The following is a 23,469-nucleotide window of genomic DNA, read 5'->3' as shown; positions in this document are numbered from 1 at the left end:
AAATTCGTCAGCGACACTTCCAGGTCCCAGAGAGTTGCCCTCGGAGATACGTCAGCGTGCGGAAGAGGAGGCGGCCAAGGTGGACCCAGCGTGCAAGTGTCGTGAAGTGAAGCAACTTAAGTTTGGTATGTCATCATCATCATCTTCTTCATCATCATCATCATCATCATCATCATCATCAGCCCATACATGTTCCCACTGCTGGGATACAGGCCTCCTATGAGGGTTCAGGCCATAATCCACCACGCTGGCCAAGTGCGGGTTAGCAGATGTCACATGTTGTCGAACTTTTGATTCTTGGACATGCCGGTTTCCTCACGATGTTTTCCTTCACCGTTTAAGCAGTGGTGATGTTGCCCACATGTGCAGATAAATTGAAAAATCAATTTATTTCCTGCACGCTCGCCCGGTCTCGAACCCCGACTTATCGATTTTGAAGTCCGAGGTTCTCACCACTGAGCCACCACTACACCATCATCATTTATTTTCCTCTCTGTACATAAGTCTAGGTGATCAATAAAAAAATCGCGATCCAGAAATGTATGAATATAAGTTGGAAACGAACATAGACAGACGAACGGACGTACATCAATTAATTAGTAATTAGATTTTAATGTTTTGGACAATTTTTGTTTTATGAAACACGGATTTATTGTGTTTTGTATAATGAATATATTATATGTGCTAGTCGAGCACGCTTCGGCACGAATTGGGCCAACTCGCACCGGGGAAGACCGGCGTGAAATAGCATTCTGCTGTGTTTCGTTCGGTGAGTGGGGGAGCCGGAGGTCCATATCCTTTTCCTTCCCCTTCTCAGTCCTTTCCTTTATTCCTCTCGCCAATCCTTCCTTAATCCCTTCCCAATTTAAAGTCGGCAATCCATTTGTAGAGGCGTAAGATCTGTAATCGACTTTACGTCTCTACAAATGTTTACGGGCGGTGGTAGCGCTTACCATCAGGCGACCCACCAGCTCCATTGCCGACTGTGACATAAAAAAAAAAAAAACAGAATACAACCATGATAATTGTAGTGTTATGTTCGGTTCTTGAGGATTCCTATAGCTATAGCGTAAAACGGGACCTCATTAACTACCTAAGACTTCGTTGTCCGTGTGTCTGTCTGTCCAACCGTCCATTCGTCAGTCACCAGGCTGAGAAGTGTAGTTCAAATGTTTTAATTTTCTTATAATAAGTAATAATTTGGGTTAAGCAACGTTTGACACGGTCATACATTAGATGGGTAGCTTCTTACAGTTCTTACTCTTGAGGTTGTCTGTAGGGATCCCTTAGTGGCGCGAGTCCGACTAGCACTTGACCGATTTTTGTGCCTACAAATCTTTCACAATTTAAACCATAATCTGTACTAATATTATACAGAGAGTTAAGAGTAAGAGTTTGTATGTTTGAACGCACTAATCTCAGGACTACTGGTTCGATTTGAAAAATTCATTCAGTGTTAGATAGCCCATTTATTGAGGAAGGCTATGGGAATGGCTATATATGTACCACGGGCGAAGCCGTCGTGGACCGCTAGTATATTATATTTAGTCTGAAATTATAAGAATTAATGCTTTTAAATCAATACTTCCCTATACACATAAAATACCAATAAAGTGTAAAATGTACGAATAAAAAAGCAAAAATAAAATAATGTAATATTTTTTACCTTTTTTTTTTCAGATTCCGAGAAATCTGAAGAGAAATCAAAATTGCTTCCATCCGAGTTGCGTGTGCTGGAAGATATGCGACGCTGCAAGTGTGACACCGAGCCGTCGCCTAGCGCTAGAACTATGGGTAATGTCACCTTCACCGTTCTCATCATCTTCATCATCATTCATCAACGAAGTTGCGGGCACCAGCTAGTGATCACACTAGCTGGTGAGATATTGTTTACTATGTAAATATCTTATCTTATCATATCTTATCTTATCTTAGCTTCTTGTTTACTATCTAAATATCTTATCTTATCTTAGCTTCTTTTTTACTATGTAAATATCTTATCTTATCTTCTGGTGAAGATGCAGCTTTTTAACGGTGAAAGAATTTTTGAACACGCTCCAGCGGTTTTTACATAAAAACGTTACAAACATACAAAAACTCTTTATAACATTCGTTTTTATTTATGAAATAATGTTTGATTTACAGAGAGTCCAACAACGGAAGACTTCGCTTACACGGACACTACTTCCGCCCCCACAACCGACCCTGATGATGACCAGATAATTTAAAAGCCAAGTCTGGTGGCGAAACATGGTTTAACCATTTAGAAATTAAAGACTTTTTGACGGATTTTAAAGTGTTCGAAACGTCGGGTTAATAATATAATGAATAAATCGCGTTTAAAATCCGTTAGTTTTTAATCTCTAAATATATAACACTCGCGTAAAATCAAACACAAGAAAATACTATGGTTTATCCATCTCCGTGATTGAATCTATCTGTAACTAGCGATTCGCCCCGGCTTCACCCTACATATATAGTCTTTAACACCGAATGTTATTTATATTATTTAGAATTAATCTTCTACTCTTTCGGTTTTATATGCCTAAGGGACACCCCATGATATCTATTGAGATGAATCCGGGTGGCTGAGACGCTGAGCGTTACTACGGTTTGGCAAAGACGCAGGTTCGAATTCCGCCTCGTGATCGAATTTTTTCTATACTTTCCAAATTTCTCATTGATCCAGTAGTTCCTGAGTATGCGCAACCAAACAAACAAACTCTGAAGCTTCATATTATTAGCATAAAGAATTTATTGGTATCATTGCATTAATGGAAATTTCTCATCACGTATATTGAAACGAAATAAAAATACAATAAATTGTTCAAGTGTATATTTTACATCCATATATACATTTTTCAAAGAACTGTGTACAAATGTTGAATAAATTGCTTATTACATACTGGTTTTTTTTATTTTGTACATTTATCTTATGCTAAGCGTAAGTTTAAATAACAATTCTTTTATATATCTTCATTTAATGACATAAAGGTGATATATAAGTGCATACAATAAATGCAATTGAATATTTTGAATTGGTTATGAGAGTGAATTTCCATTATTTTAGAAAGAACATAGATATTTTTGAAGAGAAACTTCTTTAGAATCGTTGTGATTTCAAACCTGATGCAACTGAAAAAACGACAGGTAAGAGACACAAAAGAGCAAAATTTATGCATCACGTATTAGTATGTGAGAAGTGAATAAATAAAAGCATTCTTAATATTAATAATATTAAAGTAGTTTTTATGTATGTAGGTGTAAATTAATATTAAAGCTTTATCACATTATGAAATAACTAAAATAGAAGTACTTATTATTGGAAGATGTTTTGGATTGGGAAGTAAATCAATCATTATGAATAAAACAATCCCAGTCATTTCACGCAACTCTATCTTTCCAATCTAAGCCAGTAGCGAAGCCTGTAGTATAAATACATCACAATACTGATTTTTCACGTCATCACTAAAATAATGTAGACGCCGGTGTGCAATATTATTATTATATCATATCGTTTCTTTTCTTTATATTTTATACAGTAAGTAGAGAACTTTAATTAAAAAAAACAATGAATGAAAACTCCAGCAATGGTCTGCAGAAGTTAAATTGAATTAAACGGTTTAAAGTTTACAAACACAGAAATAAAACGATGACATTTCTATATGTTATATATAACAATGGACCTAAAATATATACCGGTGGAACACCAAATTTCTATGCACGCTAGGAATAATTTTGCTCCTTCTACTTATATACTTAGAAATATGTTATGAAATAAAATAAATACACAAGAAAGCAATGAGGTCACATATAAACCATGTATAATGAAAAAATCTCAGTAAATTAAGTGTTAGTGCAATAATTTTCATGAAAACGCATAGTCCTTTCCTCAATACGAGTCAGGAACTTTATAGTGCATATTTCTCTAATAACAATGATCATGAACTTTACTATATATAAACATAGACAGCATCATGAATTTGAATAAAGTTAATTGTACCTATTGTAATTAATACGAATATTAATTTTCTGGCAAAAACAGAATAAGACCTTTCAGACGATAATATAGTAAAAATATGAAAAATAATGTAAACGTTTTTAAAACACATTTAAATCATTTCTACAGAAATGGTCACCTCCGCCCTTTCGGTTATAATTCAGTTTAAACTAGATTTGTCGCCATAAAAGTTACCACAATAGACTACAGACGATGCTTCAAGCAAGCAGATAGTCTATGGTTACTAAAATTTTGAAACTATTGTTCCTAAACAAAACTATTTTACAAGCACCGAAATGATACGACAGCCCTATGGGGTTAATTGAACTAATCTATCTACTTTATACTTAAATATATTTACTGTGGTCTCAACTCCAATTGATTATACTCTCTCTAGCACATTGAATTCTGAATAATATATTACTATTATAACAAAAATAATTGTAATAATTGTACAAACATCTTTGGTGTTCAATTTTAAGTCATTAATATATATTATAAATAAACACGGCTCCAAAATGCACCCTGTCAAACACCACACTGTTTAAATACGCTTAATATTTTTGCACTCAATTCAATTGTAAGAAACATAATTATAAATGAATAAGGTTTTATCATATTATCATAGCTTTATCGTAATAATACGAGGTACATAGTTAAATGCTTTAGATAAGTCACAATTTTTTATAAGCTATACCTTTCAATAATGAAAATCAAAAAATTTAATTAATTCAGTAATTTTCCAAACATTTTATACAATTATTTCCTAACATGTTGATATTATTTGTGAAACAAAAATATTACTCGCACCAAAACTTATTAATAATTCAAGTGCATCCGTACACAAGCTTTAAAAGCTTCTAATATGAAATTCAATTAAGAACAGGATCGGTCCTACGCCATTTTGTGATGTCACAAACACAATTCAAATGAATTATTAATGTAGATTAAGCAATAATGTATATATTTATATTAGACGTAAGATTCGGGCAAAATAAAATATATCATTATTGAAATACAAAATTGATTTTGTGAAGATATAGATGTTCCTATTCTTAGTTGAATCGCATTGTATATTGATTATTACATCTTTAACAGCAGTTATTGTTATTACTAAGAACTACATTAAAGTTCCCATTCATTCACCATGGACGCAACCGCACTTTAGTCATCTATCTCTATCTATCACTGCGTCTAAACATATGTGCGAAAGAGACAGCACTACTTGACATCTAGCTAAAACCATAGACGAGATCGCCAATTTTTAATCTGTATACGTCAATTGGAGTAGAACATGTCAGTATTTATATCTGTTAGCTCTTCAGCGTAATTACTACGAGCATAAGTAGTAGAGAGACGGGAGAAGTTATTTCGTAGGCTGCGTTGCATGCATCCGCGTCATTGCAACTTTGCAGGCAGCCGTGGACGTATCTGTGAAAACACATTAACTTGTAATTATGAAATATTGTTTAATGAGTAATCTATGAAATCAAATAGAGCAAGTTAGAAAAAATAATACTATTAGAAATCAGAACTGATTGATAAACAGACAAAAATTTGCTTTTAAATTTAGAAATTAAAGACTTTTAACGTATTTTAAACGCGATTTCTTCATTATATTATTTAAGCTGACGTTTCGAACATTTTACAGCGTGCGTGGTCACGGGGAACTCGTTCGCTTTAAAATAAATATACAATACTCGCGAAAAATCAAACCCAAGAAAATACTACGAGCTTTTAAAACTAGTACTCCACCTCGGCTTGACCCCTTGTACATACATAGCCTAAAATGATTGCGTTACCAAGGGAGCAGTCAACCGTTACAAGTTACAAGCAGGCATATTATTGTAACCAATATATACACAAAAAATTAATCAATTTGATAAGCTGAATAGAAGCAGATTATCGTTTTATCTTTGTGAATAATTACGTCACGTTTTATTATAGTCGTCAGTTTACGCAAGAGCGGACATTTGAGCTGGTAGTTCCTAGTAAGCAATCACCTCCGCCCATGAACATTTGCAGAGGTAGGGCCGCAGCAAATGCGTTGCCGGTATTTAAGGATAAGGAAAGGATTGACGAAGGGTTTTTTTAGGGTTTAAGGGAATGGAAGGAATGGAATGGGAGAGGCTAAGAGAAGGAAATAGGCCTCCGGCTCTCCCACTCAGCGTACGAAACACAATAGCAAGCTGTTATTTCACGCCGGTTTTTCTGTGTGGGTGTAGTACTTCCCGGTGCGAACTGGCCAGGTCTTAAAATTGCCAAAACTACACCAGATTTTAATGACACCTTATGGAAGGCATCATCAAATAAAAAAACATCTAATCGATTCACCCATTTAAAAGCTCTGAATTTAAAAGCACAAATATAGATAAAGTTACAGCCGAACTGAGAACCTTTTCTTAGAAGAAGCTCGATGTAGACTACCCTCAACAGTGCAATTTATGGCACAGACCTGTCATTGTAGTAGAATCTTCCACAGTGAGACATTCTTATTATCTCCGTATCTGTCGTAGCGGTGCCCGAGTCCAGCCCACAGCCACGCACCGTTATGGACTCGCCTGTGTCATCTGACAAAAGAAATCAAATAGATAAATACCCCTTTCCTGGAGCCAATTTCCCTCCGTACGTATGGTCGCCTGGAAGAAATCGCTATATAGATAAGACCGCCAATTGTTTGAGTATTAAGTTTCTTTGCAGTTTTGTTTTAGAGCAATAAAGAATAAATAAATAATTAAGAATATATAACAACGCCAGCTAAGTCCCAAAAAACTCTCGCAACCCTTTAGACAGCCTTTTTAACCGATGGTCCCAAAAAATTAAGGAAACTCTCGATTCTAGTGTATTTATATTTTATTTTGTTGCTTAAGAACTTCGTTTTCAGCCAATTGGTGTCATTCATTTTATTTCATAATAACACAACATAAAAAAATCTTTAGAACTTTCCAGATTAAATTCGGAACCGGATTGAACAAACGAACTGTAACTCAAAGGCGCTTCCAAAAAGCATTCGCGGCAAAACAAAATGTTCTATATTCACTATAAATAACAGTTAACAATTAATTAATATAAAAAAAGGTGGGTGTGCGATTCACACACGATAGAAGTGAAACTTCAGTAAATCGACAAAAGAATGAAATGAATATGTATGAAATATTATGTATATGTCTGTCTCATTCTTTGGCGGCTTCATTTTTGTATTTGTGTCTCTTACCTGTCGTTTTTCCGTTGCATCAGGTTTGAAATCACAACGATTCTAAAGAAGTTTCACTTCAAAAAAAACTCACCAAAAACACCAGCAATCTTAATGCACGACGTGGCGGGGAACAGGCCATCCCTCCCCTTCCTCCCCCCCATACAGGGCGACTCGAGCATTTGGAGGGAGTGGTTATTGTGGAAGGGGTCGTCGCACGCGGGAAACCGACCGTTCATCGACACACATTTGAAGCAGTCTATAGCGTGTGCTGGAAAGGCAGATATAAATATCATAAACAGTACAGTAATCTAATTAAATTGACCGACCCGCGAAGGCGCAAAAAAACCGAAATCTACTTAATAGTAATTACATTTAAATGATATCTAACTTAATTAACTACGTCCCTCCGGTTCAATGTTGGAACCAAGAGTGTCCATCGTCTTCGGCGGGGCGGCGTCGCGGTCGTGGTGATTGCCGTCATATTTTCTGGAACCGCAGGTGTGCGCGATGTTGTAATCGTTACCGGGTACAAGTCCTTACTGGGTGGCCTTATGCATCTTCTTATAATTAATGCGTGTTATATGTACTTAACAATCACACTAATATTATAAATGCGAAAGTTTGTTTTCGATGTTTTTCCGTCAATCACGTCGGAACTACAGAACGGATTTTGATGAAATTTGATATACAGATAGGGTATGAGCTGACTTGGATGATAGGATACTTTTTATCCCAATTAAATGCACCCTTACGATAAAGCAGGAATTTTGATAGCTGGGACGAGAGCCTAGTCCTATCCTACTAATATCATAATTGCGAAAGTTTGCGAGGATGGATGTATATGTATGTGTATGTTTGTTACTCTGTCACGTAATAACTACTCAACCGATTGCAATGAAATTTGGTACATAGATAGCTTGACAACTGGAATAACGCATAAGAAACTTTTTATCCCGATATTCCTTTGGGATACAAATTTACGCGGGTGAAACCGCGGGGCGCAGCATAAAGTATAACTTGGAAACAATCAAACCCGTATCTATAAGAATTTACTATACATGTTATTGTGTTTCCTGTATTGCAAACTCATTTAAAATCAAAGCCTAAACAACCAATTATACAATACCCACCAACTGATATAAAGGAACATAACAATATAGTGGCGCACGCAATCCATCGATTGCTCACTGCATCCATTGCAACTGAAACAAAGTAAAACAGTCAATGTATTTCTCTTCAATGAAATATGTCGTTACCAAAGAGGTGTTAAACATAAGAGGCGTAGCGGCGAACAAGGGGGAGTGGTGGGGGCAGTTGCCGCAAGCAGTATAAAAAACGGGCTGCAGGAAGAGCCAATTCAGAAAATTAAAAAAGAATTTGATTCGCTTCGATATTTGAAACAGATTTAGGAAAGCTAAACTTAGAAACGAGTATAATATTATATATACAGGAATTGGGCCAGTTCGCACTTGGGAAGTACTTCAATTCCACAGGATAGCGACGTATTATAGCTGCATGCTGGGTTTCGTCCAGTGAGTGGAGGAGGCTCGTTTCCTTTTCCTCACCCATTCCAGTCCTTTCCTTCTTTCCTTATCGCTTTCCCCTTAAAAGTGGGCAGCGCATTCGCAGAGGCACTAACTGAAAATCTTCATGGGCGGTGGTGATCGCATACCATCAGCCGAACCACCAGCTCAGTTGCCCGGTATGTCATGAAATTTTCAAAATCGGTTCATCAGGTCCAGAGATATAAGATATTAGAGGCGTTCATCCAGACATATGACGAGGGGTGTTAAGGTTGTTTTATTATCTTCACCAGTATATTGTATGTTTGTATGTTACTTTAATCATTCAAAACGGATAGTTTTTATTGTAACAGTTATCAAGGATCGATAACAATACAATAACTTAGTAACTCATTATACTAGATTACATTTTTAGTTCATAGCATTGAAATGCTTAATAAATGAGAAATTTTGAAAGAATAGAAAAAAATGCGATTGCACACCTGAATGTTCATGGGCGGTGGTAGCGCTTACCATCAGGCGATACACAAGCTCCATTGCCGACAGTGACATTAAAAATATATATATTTTATGAGCGGGTTTCGAGACCGTTCGTTCGTTTCTTATGCTATCCATACTCCACTACATAGTACAAAGCAAAGTTGTTTCCCGCATCTGTCCCTATGTATGCTCAGATCTTTAAAACTACGGAAGATTTTGATGGGATTTTTTTGATAAATAGAGTGATACAAGAGGAAGATTCATATTATCGTAATTACAAAACACGTGGGCAGACTGAAAATCAGCGCTGTTCGAGGGTTAAAGCCCGTCAGCATGGCTGAGTCTGTCCCAATTTCCATGTTAATCTTTTTATGTTAATTTTTAATTGATATTAGTTTTGTTATGTGACAATAAAGCTTGTTTTCTTTCTTTCTTCCTTTCTTTCTTTCTATATATAACACTTATTAAAATGTCATGAATTAAACGCTTACGAAGCCGCGGGAAAAAGCCAGTTCAATATAATATGATGATAGTTTTATATCTATCATTACTCACTAACATAAACAAACAAGGTAAATTCTATTTATTGCTAAATGTTTATATATGATGAACTTGAACGAGATTGTATTTATAACAAGATCCTCGCCCCGACTCCGCCCGGTTTGACTATCCATACTTAATATATAATATCCTACTAATATTATAAATGCGAAAGTTTGTAAGGATGTGTGTGCGTTTGTTACTCTTTCACGTAAAAACTACTGAACCAATTGCAATGATATTTGGTACTTAGACAGCTGGACAACTGGAAAAACATATAGGAAACATTTTATCCCAATATTCCTAGCTAGTACTGAATAGTACAAACTCGAAAGTAGGTAAGTCTGTCTGTCTGTCGGCTACGCTTTCACTAAACACTGAACTGTTTTTAATGAAATTCGGAACACACATAGATAATAAGTTGAGAGAGGACATAGGGTAGTTTTTATCTCGAAAATACCAATGGTCCTCTGACTATACGGGCGAAGCCACGGGTGGTAAGCTAGTTACTAATAATTTTTGATGGATGTTATTCTAAAACCTAATAATACAAGCGAGGATAAATCAAACAAACTAAAAAACTTTCAGCATGTTTGGCCGATTTTGAGTTTTAAATGGTTATCTATATATAATGTCTCTTTCTTTCTTTCATTTTTTCTTTATTATATATCAATTAATCTTAATACACATTGTTTGTCAGCGATGGACTCCTAAACTGCTCAATCGATTTTAATCAAATTTGTGCACCATTTCCAGTTAGATCCAACTTGAAAGATAGATTATATTATTTCAATTCCGATAAATGACTACCCGCACGGTGCCGGGGCGTGTAGCTAGTCTATATATATAAAAGAAAGTCGTGTTAGTTACACTATTTATATCTCAAGAACGACTAAACCGACTTGAATAAATTTTGGTATAGATATAGTTTGAGAACACAAGATAGGACACAGGATAGTTTTTATCCCGGAAATCCCACGGTAACAGGAATCTTTCCTGGAATACCTTGGGTCTTAATATATTTTCTTTTGATTGCATTTTATACACAGTATATAACAAAGACGCTTTCTCTATCTGTCCATATGTATGGTTAAATCGTTAACTATGCAACGGATTTTAACGATCATTCTTTACTAGATACAGTGATTCAATAGGAGGGTTTATATGTACAATAACATCTATTAAACTGCTCGCAATTCAACGCGTGCGAAGCCGCGGGCAAAAGCTACTCATTTTTAAATTAAATCGAATCACGAACCGTCAACCTTGAACGTTATAACTATAATGTGTTTACTTGAAACACTCTATAATTTATATTTGGATCATTTGATCTGCTTGGGTTGGTTTATACGATATTATTATAGCAATTACATAAATCTTTAAGTCTATTACATTTTAATTTGTTAAATTACGTAGATTATGAAGTGGATAATCTTCGAGAGGAGATAAAAATACTTATTTGAGATACACTGCGTTAAAGTCGGACGGACTGAAGTTTTAGTAATAGAATCCGGCTTCACTCATTTGGTATGGACCTCTAACAAGGGGTCGGTCGGCAATCCATTTGTAGAGGCGCAAGGTCTGCAATGGACCTTATGCCTCTCCAAATGTTCATGGGCGGTGGTAGCTTACCATCAGGCGTCCCACCAGCTCCATTGCCGACTATAACATAAAAAAAGGGGTGCCGCATTGCAAGTTGCCCCCAGGCCCATATTATTGAGAAAGTCGAGCACGCTTCGGCACGAATTGGGCCAACTCGCACCGATCATATTCCTGACCCTTCCCTATCCATTCCTTCTGTCCAGTCATCAATCCTTTCCTTATCCCTTACCCATAAAATGTGGGCAGCGCAATCGCAGAGGCACTACCTCTGCGAATGTCCACGGGCGGTGGTGATCGCTTACCATCAGGCGAACCACCAGCTCGGTTGCCCGCTATGACATAAGAAAAGGTGGCGAAGGTCTGCGTTACGTCACTGGGCTTATGACTGATGGTATATTCTCACCAGGATAAATAGCGTGTGCTATAGGCTATTTGAGACATTAATCTATACAGCGCCAAATCGCATTCAAATCTATTCAGCAGTTTCGATGTGATTATGAAAAAAATTGTCACATCTAAACTTATTGCCATATCTGTAACACCTATATATTATTTTTTCGGCATCATTAGTTCTTACAATTGGATAAATTAAAAAAAAAATTTTCATTAGAAAATAATTGAAAAATCTATAGGTTATTTTCTTACGAAAGAACTAGCATAAGTTCAAGGGCACAGATACCATTCCAGATTCTAAAATGGCATCAAATAGTATCAGTTTCTTATCAAACACAAAACCAGTAACGTCAATGGGTTGAAACCCACGGAGTCATCGAATGACGTGAGCAAATAAAAAACCGTCGAATTAAGAACTGCTTTCGTTTTGAGAACGATGTTTAAAAAGATATATCTTTATATATATAAAATTCTCGTGTCACAGTTTTCGTTGCCATACTCCTCCGAAACGGCTTGACCGATTTTGATGAAATTTTTTGTGCTCATCGGGTAGGTCTGAGAATCAGACAACATCTATTTTTTATAACTCAAAATGATAAGAATAAGGCAGAACAGCGTTTGCCGGATCAGCTAGTTAACCATAAAAATTGGCGCCAATAGATATAACATAATAATATTTTCATGTATTAGCAATGTAATACATAATAATATAGTATCTGTGGTAATCACACTAATATTATAAATGTGAAAGTTTGTTTGTTTGGATGTTTGTCCGTCAATCACGATGAAACTACTGAACGGATTTAGATGAAACCTGGACAGACTTATATTAGGTATAGATTACTTTTTATCCAGATAAACGTCCCTTAGGATGATACAGGAATCTTGATATCCGCGCGGAGCCGGGACGAGCGTCTAGTTAATAAAAATAATAAAAAATTGGCGCCAATACAGATGATATAAAAATATGTTCATCTATTTGCATTGTAAAACATAGTGTTATGTTATCTGTGGTAAAACTTAATAAAAATGTAATGTAAATTTTAATGGCCGATAAGCTATGGCTGTTTGCCAGAATCCAAATCTTTAAACTAGTTTTTATTACTCTTATTAACAACAATATTTATATGACTCAACAAAAAACATTTTGAATAAATACTTGGTTCATTTTAAGTGTTATAGTATTGTAATGCTTTATAATTAAGAAATTTTTAAGCAACAGAATTTTTTAAATCTTAATATATATAAATTACGTGGCACATTGTTTATCAGCGATGGACTCGTAAACTACTTAACCGATTTTAACTAAATTTGGACGCCGTATGCAGTTTGATCCAACTTAAAAGTTAGGATAGTTTATGTTATTTAAATTACGATAAATGACCACCCGAGCAGAACCGGGGCGTGCAGCTAGCATCACTTATTACGCATCTATAAAAATATATTTATCCCTACAATACCTATATCTGCTATCCTAACTACTATATTAAAATATGTTTGTGTTTGTTTTGTGTTTCTTTTACGGCAAAACGGAGCAACGAATGGACGTGATTTTAAAGTTGAAATATTATAACAGTTAGTGCCAATAATCTAGCTCTTCAGCGGTACAAGATTAGTAAAAGTTTAATTATTTAATACTAGATTTTCGCCCGCGGCCACGCCCGTGTAGAATTCGCTTATATTGCGCGACATGGTACTAGAAAATACTCCTTATTTTCTTCGCATTAAAAAGTATGGTTTTTTCTTTTCCACGTTTAGCTCCATCTTCATACCAAGTTTCATCAAAATCGTTTTGACAATAACGAACTTTCATACAAACTTTCATCCCCTCTTTCAACCTCTTCTACCCTTTTTTCGCGATAAAAATGTCCTGTCCCAAGTTCAGTTCTATCTTCATACCAAATTTTGTCAAAATCGGTTCAGTGGTTTAAGCGTGAAAGCGTAACAGACAGACAGACAGATTTACTTTCGCATTTATAATATTAGTAGGGATTATATAACTAGCTTTCCACACGGGGCTTCGTCCGCATATTTATATTTCCCGTAAAATTACCATCGTACGAACTATCTAAGAATGTCCATTTAACAATGAAAATTGCGGAAATTTCCATACACACTTCTACCCTCTACTTTAGGAAAAAAAGTGGGGTTAGAAAGAGACAAAAAGATCTATGTCACTCTCTAGCCTCCCAACTGTATCCAGACACAAAAATCTGATTGAAAATGCCGAAAAAGTTTCACATTTTATAAAACACTAGCTGCGCCCCGCAGTTTCACCCGCGTAAGTCCGCATCCCGTAGGAATATCGGGATTAAAAGCCCATATGTTATTCCAGTTGTCCAGCTGTCTACGTACCAAATTTCATTGCAATTGGATCAGAAGTTTTTGCGTGAAAGAGCAACAAACACACACACACACACACACACATCCTTACAAACTGTCGCATTTATAATACTAGCTGCGCCTCGCAGTTTCATCCGCGTAAGTCCGTATCCCGTAGAAACATCGGGATAAAACGTTGCCTATATGTTATTCCAGTTGTTCAGCTGTTTACGTACCAAATTTCATTGCAATCGGTACAGTAGTTTTTGCGTGAAAGAGCAACAAACACACACACATCCTTACAAACTTTCAGATTTATAATATTAGTAGGATAGTAGGAAGTAGGATTAGTAGGATTACAATGCTATAAAACTAACAATTCAATCATATCATAATAGCTCCTCAGCGACTCGACAGAAAGTCAAACAAACAAGTTAACACGAGACCTCAAAATGTCAAATCGTCAGCGGCCATGTTTATTTGCCGCGCTCGGCGCCGGCGTGCGTTCCGAAACCGATCTAAAACGCGCCTTCTGACATCATTAACGACGTGATAGATTTACAACTTACATGACATGATAAATGAATCTCATCGGTCATAGTTTCATTCCGCGAATTTGTTTTATTTTAATATCAGATTTGAATTATGGGCGGGTTCGAATTTATCATGGGCGGCAAGAGAAAACGGTGAGATCCATAGATAATCGTGCTTGTTTACTTTAGAAATATTTTTAATTTTGAGTAGGTAAGCCATGATGTCTATACTAATAAATAAAATCGGAGTGTCTGTTTGTGTAATAATTAAAAAAGCTCTTTACTAAATACGTATGTACATTGTACATGTACCAAAAATTTTTTTTTGACAAATTTTGCTAGGCTTAGGTTAATCTATGGAACGGCTGGACCGAATTCGACCGGCAGATGGCTGATGGAATGATGATTACAGAAACATTGGGATTTCAAGAAGAAACTCATTTACGTGGGTAAAACTGTGGAGCCAGCTCGTTATTATTATACCTACTTAGAAATAAGAGAGAATTGTATACGTGCTCGATGTTATTATGTACGAAACGCCACTAGATTGTATAATATTTATCTTTCTTTATATATGTATAAAATTCTCGAGTCACATTATTATTTTTATACCTCTACATGATAATAGTGAGGCAGAAAAGCGTTTGCCAGGTCAGCTAGTGATAATATAATTATTGAGGGAACGTGAAACAAAGCAATATGATTTATCTTTGTATCTGTCGGTCTATCTCTGTTTTCCATTTAGTTACGAAATTGATGAGGATATAATCATTATAATCAAAAATTGTCAAGAAATTTGCTTTTTTATGTTTTTTAACAGATTTAAAAAAATTGAGGTTTTATATTCGATATAATTTTGATGATGCCTTTTTTTTAATGAAAGATGGTGCGTCCCGTATGGTCCCGTTTAAATTTGGTCGAGTTCTGACAATTTAAAGGTTGTTTAGATGATCGTTAATAATGATTATCGTAAAACAATTTTTAGATCAACACATAAAACCAGTTGTGCCTTTAAGACAAAAAGTAAGTTCTTATTTCGAAAAATTTATCGCGCCTTTGAAATGTAGAAAATGTATTAATTCACAGGTTCACATTGTAAAAGTTCGAAAAAAATAAATTGTCAAATTTGTAATTTTGGTTTAAAATGACAGTTACAAAAATAAAAACTACTTAAAATTTACTGGTAAAATTAAATTAAATTTTTCAGTTGCATTAAATCGAGTTTAGAAATAAATACTTAGCAACTTTACTTATTTGGTTACTTAGCAACCAAACATCTAAGTAGAAAGGTTCCAAAAATAGATTACACGAATCGTTATTAATTTTTATGAATCAGTTACGAACTATACGAATTTAGAATTCAAATTTAAAATTTTCAAATTCTTCTTTATTTAAATTCGTGGTATGTCCATATTATTTTTACTTTTTATTACATGTCTATTCAATACACATACTTTTTATTATTAAAAAATATATACTAGTTTTTCATATATTTTACGATAATTATAATAAATGCATTTTACGGTTATTACTTATTTATATTAGTATTAACTTACTGTTAAATAATTAACGCAACAGAAAACACGCAATAGATTTGTATCAATAAAATTCAATTATCAAGAATAAAATAACTGAAAGCTCACTCTTACCTGATTGAATGGTTCCGTTACCAAAACGTTATTAACGCCAATCAATAATTCACAAATGAATCCGCTAAAACGTCCATAACATAACAAATACTCTAAACATAACCACAATTCATTTAAATATTATTAACTACATGTAAAGTGTTATAAAATTTGCATCAGTAGAACGATGTTAGGAAGAAAATTATTGACTGAAGTTAAAAGCTTCGCGTAGGTGTGAACTGACGACTGAAACATCGACGTTGTTGCCATGCGAAGAGCTTTTCCGCTGTCATGAAATTTGGTAGAAAATTAACAAGGTTGGCAATTAAATTGGTAGTTTAACGTTCATAAAATATTTATAGGACTTTTATAGTATATATACCACAGAGTAAGTAATATAATAGTTACGTAATATGTAAGTTAAATGTATTAGATATGCAGATTTATTTAACTTTGCGATCTTAGTTCTTATTCTTATTGTGATAAGCATTAAACATTTCATTTTGGTGAAGATTTATGGGCACTTTAGGAAAACTGAACCTAATTAAGTTAAGCAGAAAGACGTAGAACAGATAAAAACAAATAGATATAATTATAATCGTTGTTACAATGCGTTAATGGAATCTTTTACGGAAATATAATATCTTCTTTGTATATGAAACAATCAATTACATTATTGCTTAGTTCTATACAATATAAAACTCTATACGGTTTTTAACATAGAAAATTATGTTATTAATTACTTAGACGTAATGTTGGTTCTCTTACTGTAGAGAAGTTTACGTTTTTATCGAAGTAGTCATTATTATGTTTCATGTGCCTGTATTTATCCTCTAAACGGCTAAACCGATTTTAATTAAATGTGTAAGTGTCTTTAGGTAGATTCGAGAATGATATTGATTCACAATTCGAGTGAATTATTTTCAAAATCTAGGTCTAGTCGCTTACTGTAAAAAATATACGCTTTTTTTTTGAGGCCTCATGGAAAAATACTTGAAGCAATGATGCTGCCAGTCTCTAACCCCCTTTTTTTATTTATGGTATGGCTTCGGTACGAATTGGGCCAGCTGTGTTTCGTTGGGTTAGTGGGAGAGCCAGACCAAATCCTTTTCCTTACCCAGTCTTTTTCTTTATTTCTCTCGTCAATCCTTTCTTAATCCCTTTCCAATTTGACTTCGACAATGCATTTATAGCGGGTAAGGTCTGCAGTCCACGGGCGGTGGTAGCGCTTGCCATCAGGCGACTCACCAGCTCCATTGCCGACTATGACATTAAAAAAATCCTTTCCCTTGCTATACCTCAATTTGAAAGAAATACTAAACGCAGGACTACATACTTATTCACTTCAAATTTATTATAAAATTTAAAACTGGAACATCAAAAAATATTGCTGTCTATGTGTTAATTTTTATTTTATGCCATAGCTGTATTTGTCAATATCAAATCATTAAGTTTTAAACTTAAAAAAATAATTAGCTTCCAGTTAAGTAGTGGTATCATACCTATATAGAGAAGTTAAAAAATACACCAAAACAATTGATTTCATTTATTTAAGGAGTAAAAGTTAGGCATTCATATTTACACACATTTACAATTAATTTATACAGATCATTGTATGGTAATACTTTATATGGTTCATACAGTTTAAATATCACATTTGATTCTATTTTATCTTTACAATACAGATAATTGATTAATATAAGAAATTCCTCATCTTTGTCATTTATAGCGCTTATTAAATAACTTCCAAATTTATTGTGAACATTCTTTACTCTTAACAATATGAAGGCACCTTTTGGAATAACAAAATTTGAATTTGCCGCCAAAAACCTTTCATGCTGCCATAGACAAATTTTTGCATTTTGTTTTTTTAGTAAATCATTCAAGCGATATGCCAATCCATCTTTTTTATATTTGCTTTTTTTATTTTTGTCTTTGGACTCTGATTCCATATTTGTATTAGTAGACGTAGAACCTTCTATTGGGATAGGCCCTGATTTTTGGGATATTTCGGAGATTTCAACTTCGTCACTTGTTTTTGAACTATTTTTTGGTGTTGCATAATCACTGATAGAAAGTTGGGATAAAGAATCTGAACTAAAATTACTCGTGAAATAATTTCTAACTTTAACAATTAAATCTGAGTTTTTTAGTGATAAATCATCATCACACTTAGTTTTACAGAGTAGATCAGTTGAATTGTTTTGTTCTGATGATTCTTTATCTAAAAGTTCACTCTTAATTGAAATGTTTTGCTTATCACGCACTTCTAAACATGTTTTTTTGTCATTTGGAACACTTCTCAGAATTGGTGATGTACACCTCCTTTTGGTATTCTTTCCATATTCATCTTTAAACAATTTTTTACTAACATTTGGACTACTGACTATTTTTGGAACCAATATTGGACTCTTACATCTTGTTTTACCAGGTTTTTTGTTTTTAAAGCCAAGTATAGGAGAAGGAGGTTGTCTTTCATTGATGTTCGATGATTGAATTTTATTTTTTTCCTGGTCTATGTCTTTTTTGAGTGAATTACTTGGGCCAAGAATGGGTGATTTGTAACCATTTTCTATGGATTGGTCCTGAGTACCATCTATTATAGTAATATCCAAATTAGAAATATTTTTGAGAACCTTCTTACTCGGCTTACGTTTTCTTTTCCCATGAACATGTTTTCTCGAAAAGCTTTTATTTTTTTCATTTATATTTGAGTTATCATAGTCGCTTGAATCACTACAGGACCAAATGATTTCTTCGTTGTTTTCTTGTGAATTTAGTAAACGAAATTTTGTTTTAAAATCTGTTTCATTTTTCATAGTGTTGTAATGTTATTGCATTAACAAAGTATAATTCCATAAATAAAATAAAATTTAAAAAGTACAACCAAGTCAATCATAAAACGTCATAATACAGCTGTCTGTCTAATGTCTGTGTTGCATAGCTATTAGCTATTATACCAACATGATTTAACCACAGATTATGAACTAGTTACTACGATATAACTTCAAAAAGTAAATAATATTACCATACATAGATATACTACACACAATGGTTTTCTAGGTAATAAATTGCTGTAAACAATGTGAACCAGTACAATCTATGTATATATGAACAGCAAAAATATCATAATAATTTATTTTTCATTTCCCTTTACTAAATTTATCTTTTTAATTATATAATAATTGAAAAAAGTCAAATTTAAAAGTTTACATATTTATGTAAGTGATCTTTTATTAAGCTTTTGGAAAAAATAAAAATTATCATTAACTTTGCACCATTATATAAAAAGAAATATTAAGTCCATGATCAAATGATTTGATTACATCTGTTTTACGGAATCGTGTAGACAAATCTTAAGTGACGACATTCCGCATTTCGTATCTGTATGTTGGCAGCATTGTAATAGCATTTCCTATGTTATTTTGCTAACTTCATGTCCATGTGCTCTCAAAACAAATACGCATACAGCATTTCATCCGCGGATACGTGTGATCTATTTGTTCGCTTCGCTTCTCTGTTCCAATAAAGATTCCTGATCAAGTTCGTACTAGAATCTATTAAGATTCCTTTAAATCCGATTGCGCATTCTTTACTTTTGTATTCTCAACCGAAGCCGGTTGCCATCGCCACAATGGAAGTGGATCGCGTCGCTTCCGATTCTGAAAACGTGGCGGTGGATGAAAATGAGAAAACGATCGTTGAGCAAGGCGCAGGGGACGCAGCTGCGTCCCATTCGGGGCGGTTACGTCGTAAAAATAAGAAATTCGCTCGCACAAACAGCAAGGAGGGTGCCGTGAACAATGTCGCCACTCCTTTGCCGAAATATCGTAGTTGGAAGAATAGCCGCAGACCACGCAACGGTCACGGCAGGGGCTTGCCCAAGAAAGGTAAAATAAAAAAAATATTCGAATGTTTTGTTATAACTATACAGTTTAATAAGTCAATATTAACAAGGGAACATTCTGGAAGCATTCTTTGACGTGAATAGAGTTGCAATTGGGGTGTTTACATAATTTTTGTTTACTACGTGCCGGCAATCGGCATATCGTATGGTGTATTGTATCGTGTTGCGACATTTTTAGCTTTCAAGGTCGAAGCGCAGAAATGCTGCGCAGTTGGTAGTTGCAACGATATTTTATTAATTAAACTCCCATAGATCCGTAGATTGGCGTAGGTCATTCCGAGTTGAATGACATAATGATGCAATAACAACTTTCGACATCTTATCCAAGGTTGTTTCTCTAATCGCGCTTGTTTAGATCTCGTGCCATACGTATAATTATAAATAGGAATATTTTTTTGATAGATTACGGTATGGTTATGCTTGAAATAAATAGTATATATAGAAATTACGTAAAATTTTAACATTTGTTTAATGTTTCGGTTGACTGATTTATTCGCATAATAAAATCAAGGTTAATCGTGTTTTTGTTTTGCAACGCTTTTTTAACGATACTACGCCGTATTTATCGGTCATGGCACTGTTTCTTCATACCGAATTCTTATATAATATGTTAAAAAACATGTAGAAGTTGAACATGTTGACTTTTAATTTGATTTTAATTCACAACATTGTAGCTTGGTTAGGAAATCTATTAAATCATTAACAATTTATATAGTAATTAAGTTGTTGGATATAATTAACTTAATCTCATGTATTCAAAGTACACAGACGAACAAATATAAACATAAAAACATAGTCACGAACATAGGCTTACTGAAAACAAAGCAGTAAATGAGATAAGCATACATTAAATTAAAAATTTTTGATGCCTAAAAGCTTAAAACTATTGCCTAGCTACTACCATGGTACAGTATATTAATTACATGGATTATCTAAATGATCCTAAGAAAAACTAAACTACTGTCTCGCTAAAATAAAATGTAACATGCACCTTGAGGGTTATTTATAGAACTTCTGGCTAAAGACATATCCAAACAGTGATAAAATTTTTAATGTAATGTTTCTCCATTCTGGTCACATATAATTTTATATGTGTATTTGTTTGTTTTCTATACTTAAGAGATATTAGCATGGCTATAAAATTCACCAGTAGTTGCTAACCAAGGGGCACTGCTATGTGTTAATAATATTGTGCTTTTATTTTATTTTTACATTTTTATTACACGTCAATAATAGAAAGAAGAAAAAGAAAATAGAAACAATACTTAAAGATAATGTATAACGGGGCGGCCTTATCACTTTAGAGTGATTTCTTCCAGGCAAGGCTTTGCTTTTCTGCTGTTCCAGTATAGATATTGATCAGTTTCTAGCCCCCATAGTTGAATGTGATAGGGAACATACTTAATTCAAATTCAAAATCATTTATTGTGATTATCGGGTTATAAGGTTGGTATTACATTAGATGAGAGTGCTCCATGGTAATCTGCCATGAGGCGTACAATTGCCATAAGTTTTTGTATAAATAATTTATTATTCATCATACTTATACGTTTATAACATTACTATCTGTGCTCTGCGGTTTCGCTCGCATAAGTTGTATCCCCTAGGTATTATCGGGATAAAAAGTTGCCTGTATGTTATTCCAGTTGTCTAGTGTCTAGTTGTCTAATTGTCTAGTCTTGCAATCGGTTCAGTAGTTTTTGTGTGAAAGACAAAGTAACAAACATACACACATGCTTTCACACTTTCCCATTTATAATATTAGTAGGATTATTGTTTATACCAATTACAAAATAACAACAGCACAAAGTATTTATTTCACTCGGGCTTCAAGCTTGCTAACTGCTTCAACAATGTAACATAGTTACAGAGCTCTTTGTACTTGCATTGGGTTAGGCTGTTTCCATAGTGTATTATAAAAAAAATAAAAAAGAGGCATATAGTAGTTCAATGCCTTTATCATATACATTCACTTCATGAACAAACTTGTTGTATTTTATGGGGTGAATTCTCAAGAGTAGTGTTGTATGTAATCCTACTAATATTATAAATGCATAGAATTTGTGTAAATAAATAACGAATGTTTATCGTATACTTTATCATAAATGTAGGTTAATAATAAAAAATGTGAATACAAGCACCCATTTGGTGATAGGTTAATATCAAACATGGACTAGAAGTAAACAAGTGTGATATAATATTACAATCTCGCCAAGGTGAAATTGTATAATGTTTTTATAGTTTTGTAGGGTGTACATCGTTTTGATAATGGTGAGGATTGGTCCCAACACTTACTATAGTGGCGCAGTGACTCAAAGTGAGTTTACCTCCGTCGATAAGAGCCTCCATTTCATCCTATCCTGCGCCTAGTCTTCAGTCTGGAGGGAGTGCAGAGCTTTTCTTGCTTCGGCTGGTCCCAACACACATATACCATTAGAAATTAAAAACTTTTTAACGTATTTTAAACACGATTCGTTACATAGAGGCTTTATCTAATAAGCGTATAAAATCCGTTAAAAAGTATTTAATTTCTAAATGTATAATACTCGCGTAAAATCAAACACAAGAAAATACACATATAGTATATTTTAATTCATTATTATTCATTTAATGATTATGTTGGTAGATTTAATTTTTAGTTTTATAGCATTGAAATGCTTTATAAAAAAATTTCTCATGTTGGTAGATGTATGTGGAAACATTTTTATGTATAATAAAGTTTTTTTCTATGTTAATGAAATAGATTCTCATATTTAGAAAAGTGATATATTTATTTCACAATATAATGGTTTTTGTCGTATTATTGAATCGATCATTCACAAATCAAAATTTTCCCTCATCACGTAAGACTTCCAAATGACTGTTATCTTATAGAACCTCTTTCTATATTTTGTAAAGAAAAACGAGTACTAAGTAATTATGTAGGCATTGATTTAATTTGCCTCAAAAAAAGGCAGACCGCTTTGGAACAGATTAATAATAATTGTCCCACTAAATCGAAAAGTATATACACTTTCAGTTTCGTGACTAATTCCTACTGCGTAGTTTGATAAAGGAGGCGAATTTGTTAGACGGCGTGTTATTTATTATTATGTTTTTTTTTCTTAATATTTCCTTATCGTTCACGCATTTTTGGCTGTGGACCAAAACGATTATTTTTATTCTAGTAACAAATGAACATAATTTGTATTTGTAATGAGGAACGAAGGCGATGTTAATTTGTTTTGTGTGTGTGTGTGTGTGTGCGCGCGCGCCCGTGTGTGTGTGTGTGTGTGTTATTTACCAATCGACATACGATCTTTACTTAAGTTTATTAATTATAAATAATTTAAATGCGAAGGTGTG

At 34.0% G+C, this 23,469-nt stretch overlaps 4 protein-coding genes across 4 annotated transcripts in view; 2 read left to right on the top strand and 2 right to left on the bottom strand.

Annotated features, from left to right (window-relative positions):
• The window catches only part of LOC119838885, a 30,270-nt gene extending 27,984 nt beyond the window's left edge, over nucleotides 1–2,286 (top strand). The window contains exons 21-23 of the mRNA XM_038365028.1: nucleotides 24–125; nucleotides 1,681–1,794; nucleotides 2,146–2,286. Of these exons, the coding sequence (XP_038220956.1) occupies nucleotides 24–125; nucleotides 1,681–1,794; nucleotides 2,146–2,228 (299 nt within the window). The 3' untranslated portion in view covers nucleotides 2,229–2,286. The remainder of the gene's footprint in view (nucleotides 1–23; nucleotides 126–1,680; nucleotides 1,795–2,145) is intronic.
• A 535-nt stretch (nucleotides 2,287–2,821) lies between these two features.
• On the bottom strand, nucleotides 2,822–16,441 carry LOC119838977. The gene is made up of 5 exons (XM_038365135.1): nucleotides 16,239–16,441; nucleotides 8,327–8,398; nucleotides 7,288–7,464; nucleotides 6,456–6,570; nucleotides 2,822–5,431 (listed from the first exon to the last, which is right to left on the bottom strand). The coding sequence occupies exons 2-5, from the start codon at nucleotides 8,391–8,393 to the stop codon at nucleotides 5,314–5,316; spliced, it is 477 nt and encodes a 158-aa protein (XP_038221063.1). The 5' UTR covers nucleotides 8,394–8,398; nucleotides 16,239–16,441; the 3' UTR covers nucleotides 2,822–5,313.
• A 1,309-nt stretch (nucleotides 16,442–17,750) lies between these two features.
• Nucleotides 17,751–19,145, bottom strand: LOC119838916. The gene has a single exon (XM_038365057.1). It carries the CDS (start codon nucleotides 19,034–19,036, stop codon nucleotides 17,768–17,770), a length of 1,269 nt encoding a protein of 422 aa, XP_038220985.1. The 5' UTR covers nucleotides 19,037–19,145; the 3' UTR covers nucleotides 17,751–17,767.
• Nucleotides 19,146–19,637: 492 nt separating this feature from the next.
• The window catches only part of LOC119838983 (programmed cell death protein 4), a 19,776-nt gene continuing 15,944 nt past the window's right edge, over nucleotides 19,638–23,469 (top strand). The window contains exon 1 of the mRNA XM_038365144.1: nucleotides 19,638–20,107. Coding sequence (XP_038221072.1) covers nucleotides 19,852–20,107 — 256 coding nt within the window. The 5' untranslated portion in view covers nucleotides 19,638–19,851. The remainder of the gene's footprint in view (nucleotides 20,108–23,469) is intronic.

Source organism: Zerene cesonia, unplaced genomic scaffold (assembly GCF_012273895.1).
Source record: "Zerene cesonia ecotype Mississippi unplaced genomic scaffold, Zerene_cesonia_1.1 Zces_u006, whole genome shotgun sequence".
Classification (NCBI taxonomy): Eukaryota; Metazoa; Arthropoda; class Insecta; order Lepidoptera; family Pieridae; genus Zerene; species Zerene cesonia.
Note: the sequence above shows the minus strand (reverse complement) of the source record. Positions and strands in the feature narration are given on the sequence as shown.

Coding starts and splice junctions, on each gene's coding strand:
- LOC119838916 (XM_038365057.1), bottom strand. CDS start 19,036: ATGAAAAATGAAACAGATTTTAAAACAAAATTTCGTTTACTAAATTCA.
- LOC119838977 (XM_038365135.1), bottom strand. CDS start 8,393: ATGGATGCAGTGAGCAATCGATGGATTGCGTGCGCCACTATATTGTTA. Junction 7,465..8,326: donor ATGTTCCTTTATATCAGTTG/GTGGGTATTGTA, acceptor CTGCCTTTCCAG/CACACGCTATAGACTGCTTC. Junction 5,432..6,455: donor AGATTCTACTACAATGACAG/GTCTGTGCCATA, acceptor GTGTTTTCACAG/ATACGTCCACGGCTGCCTGC.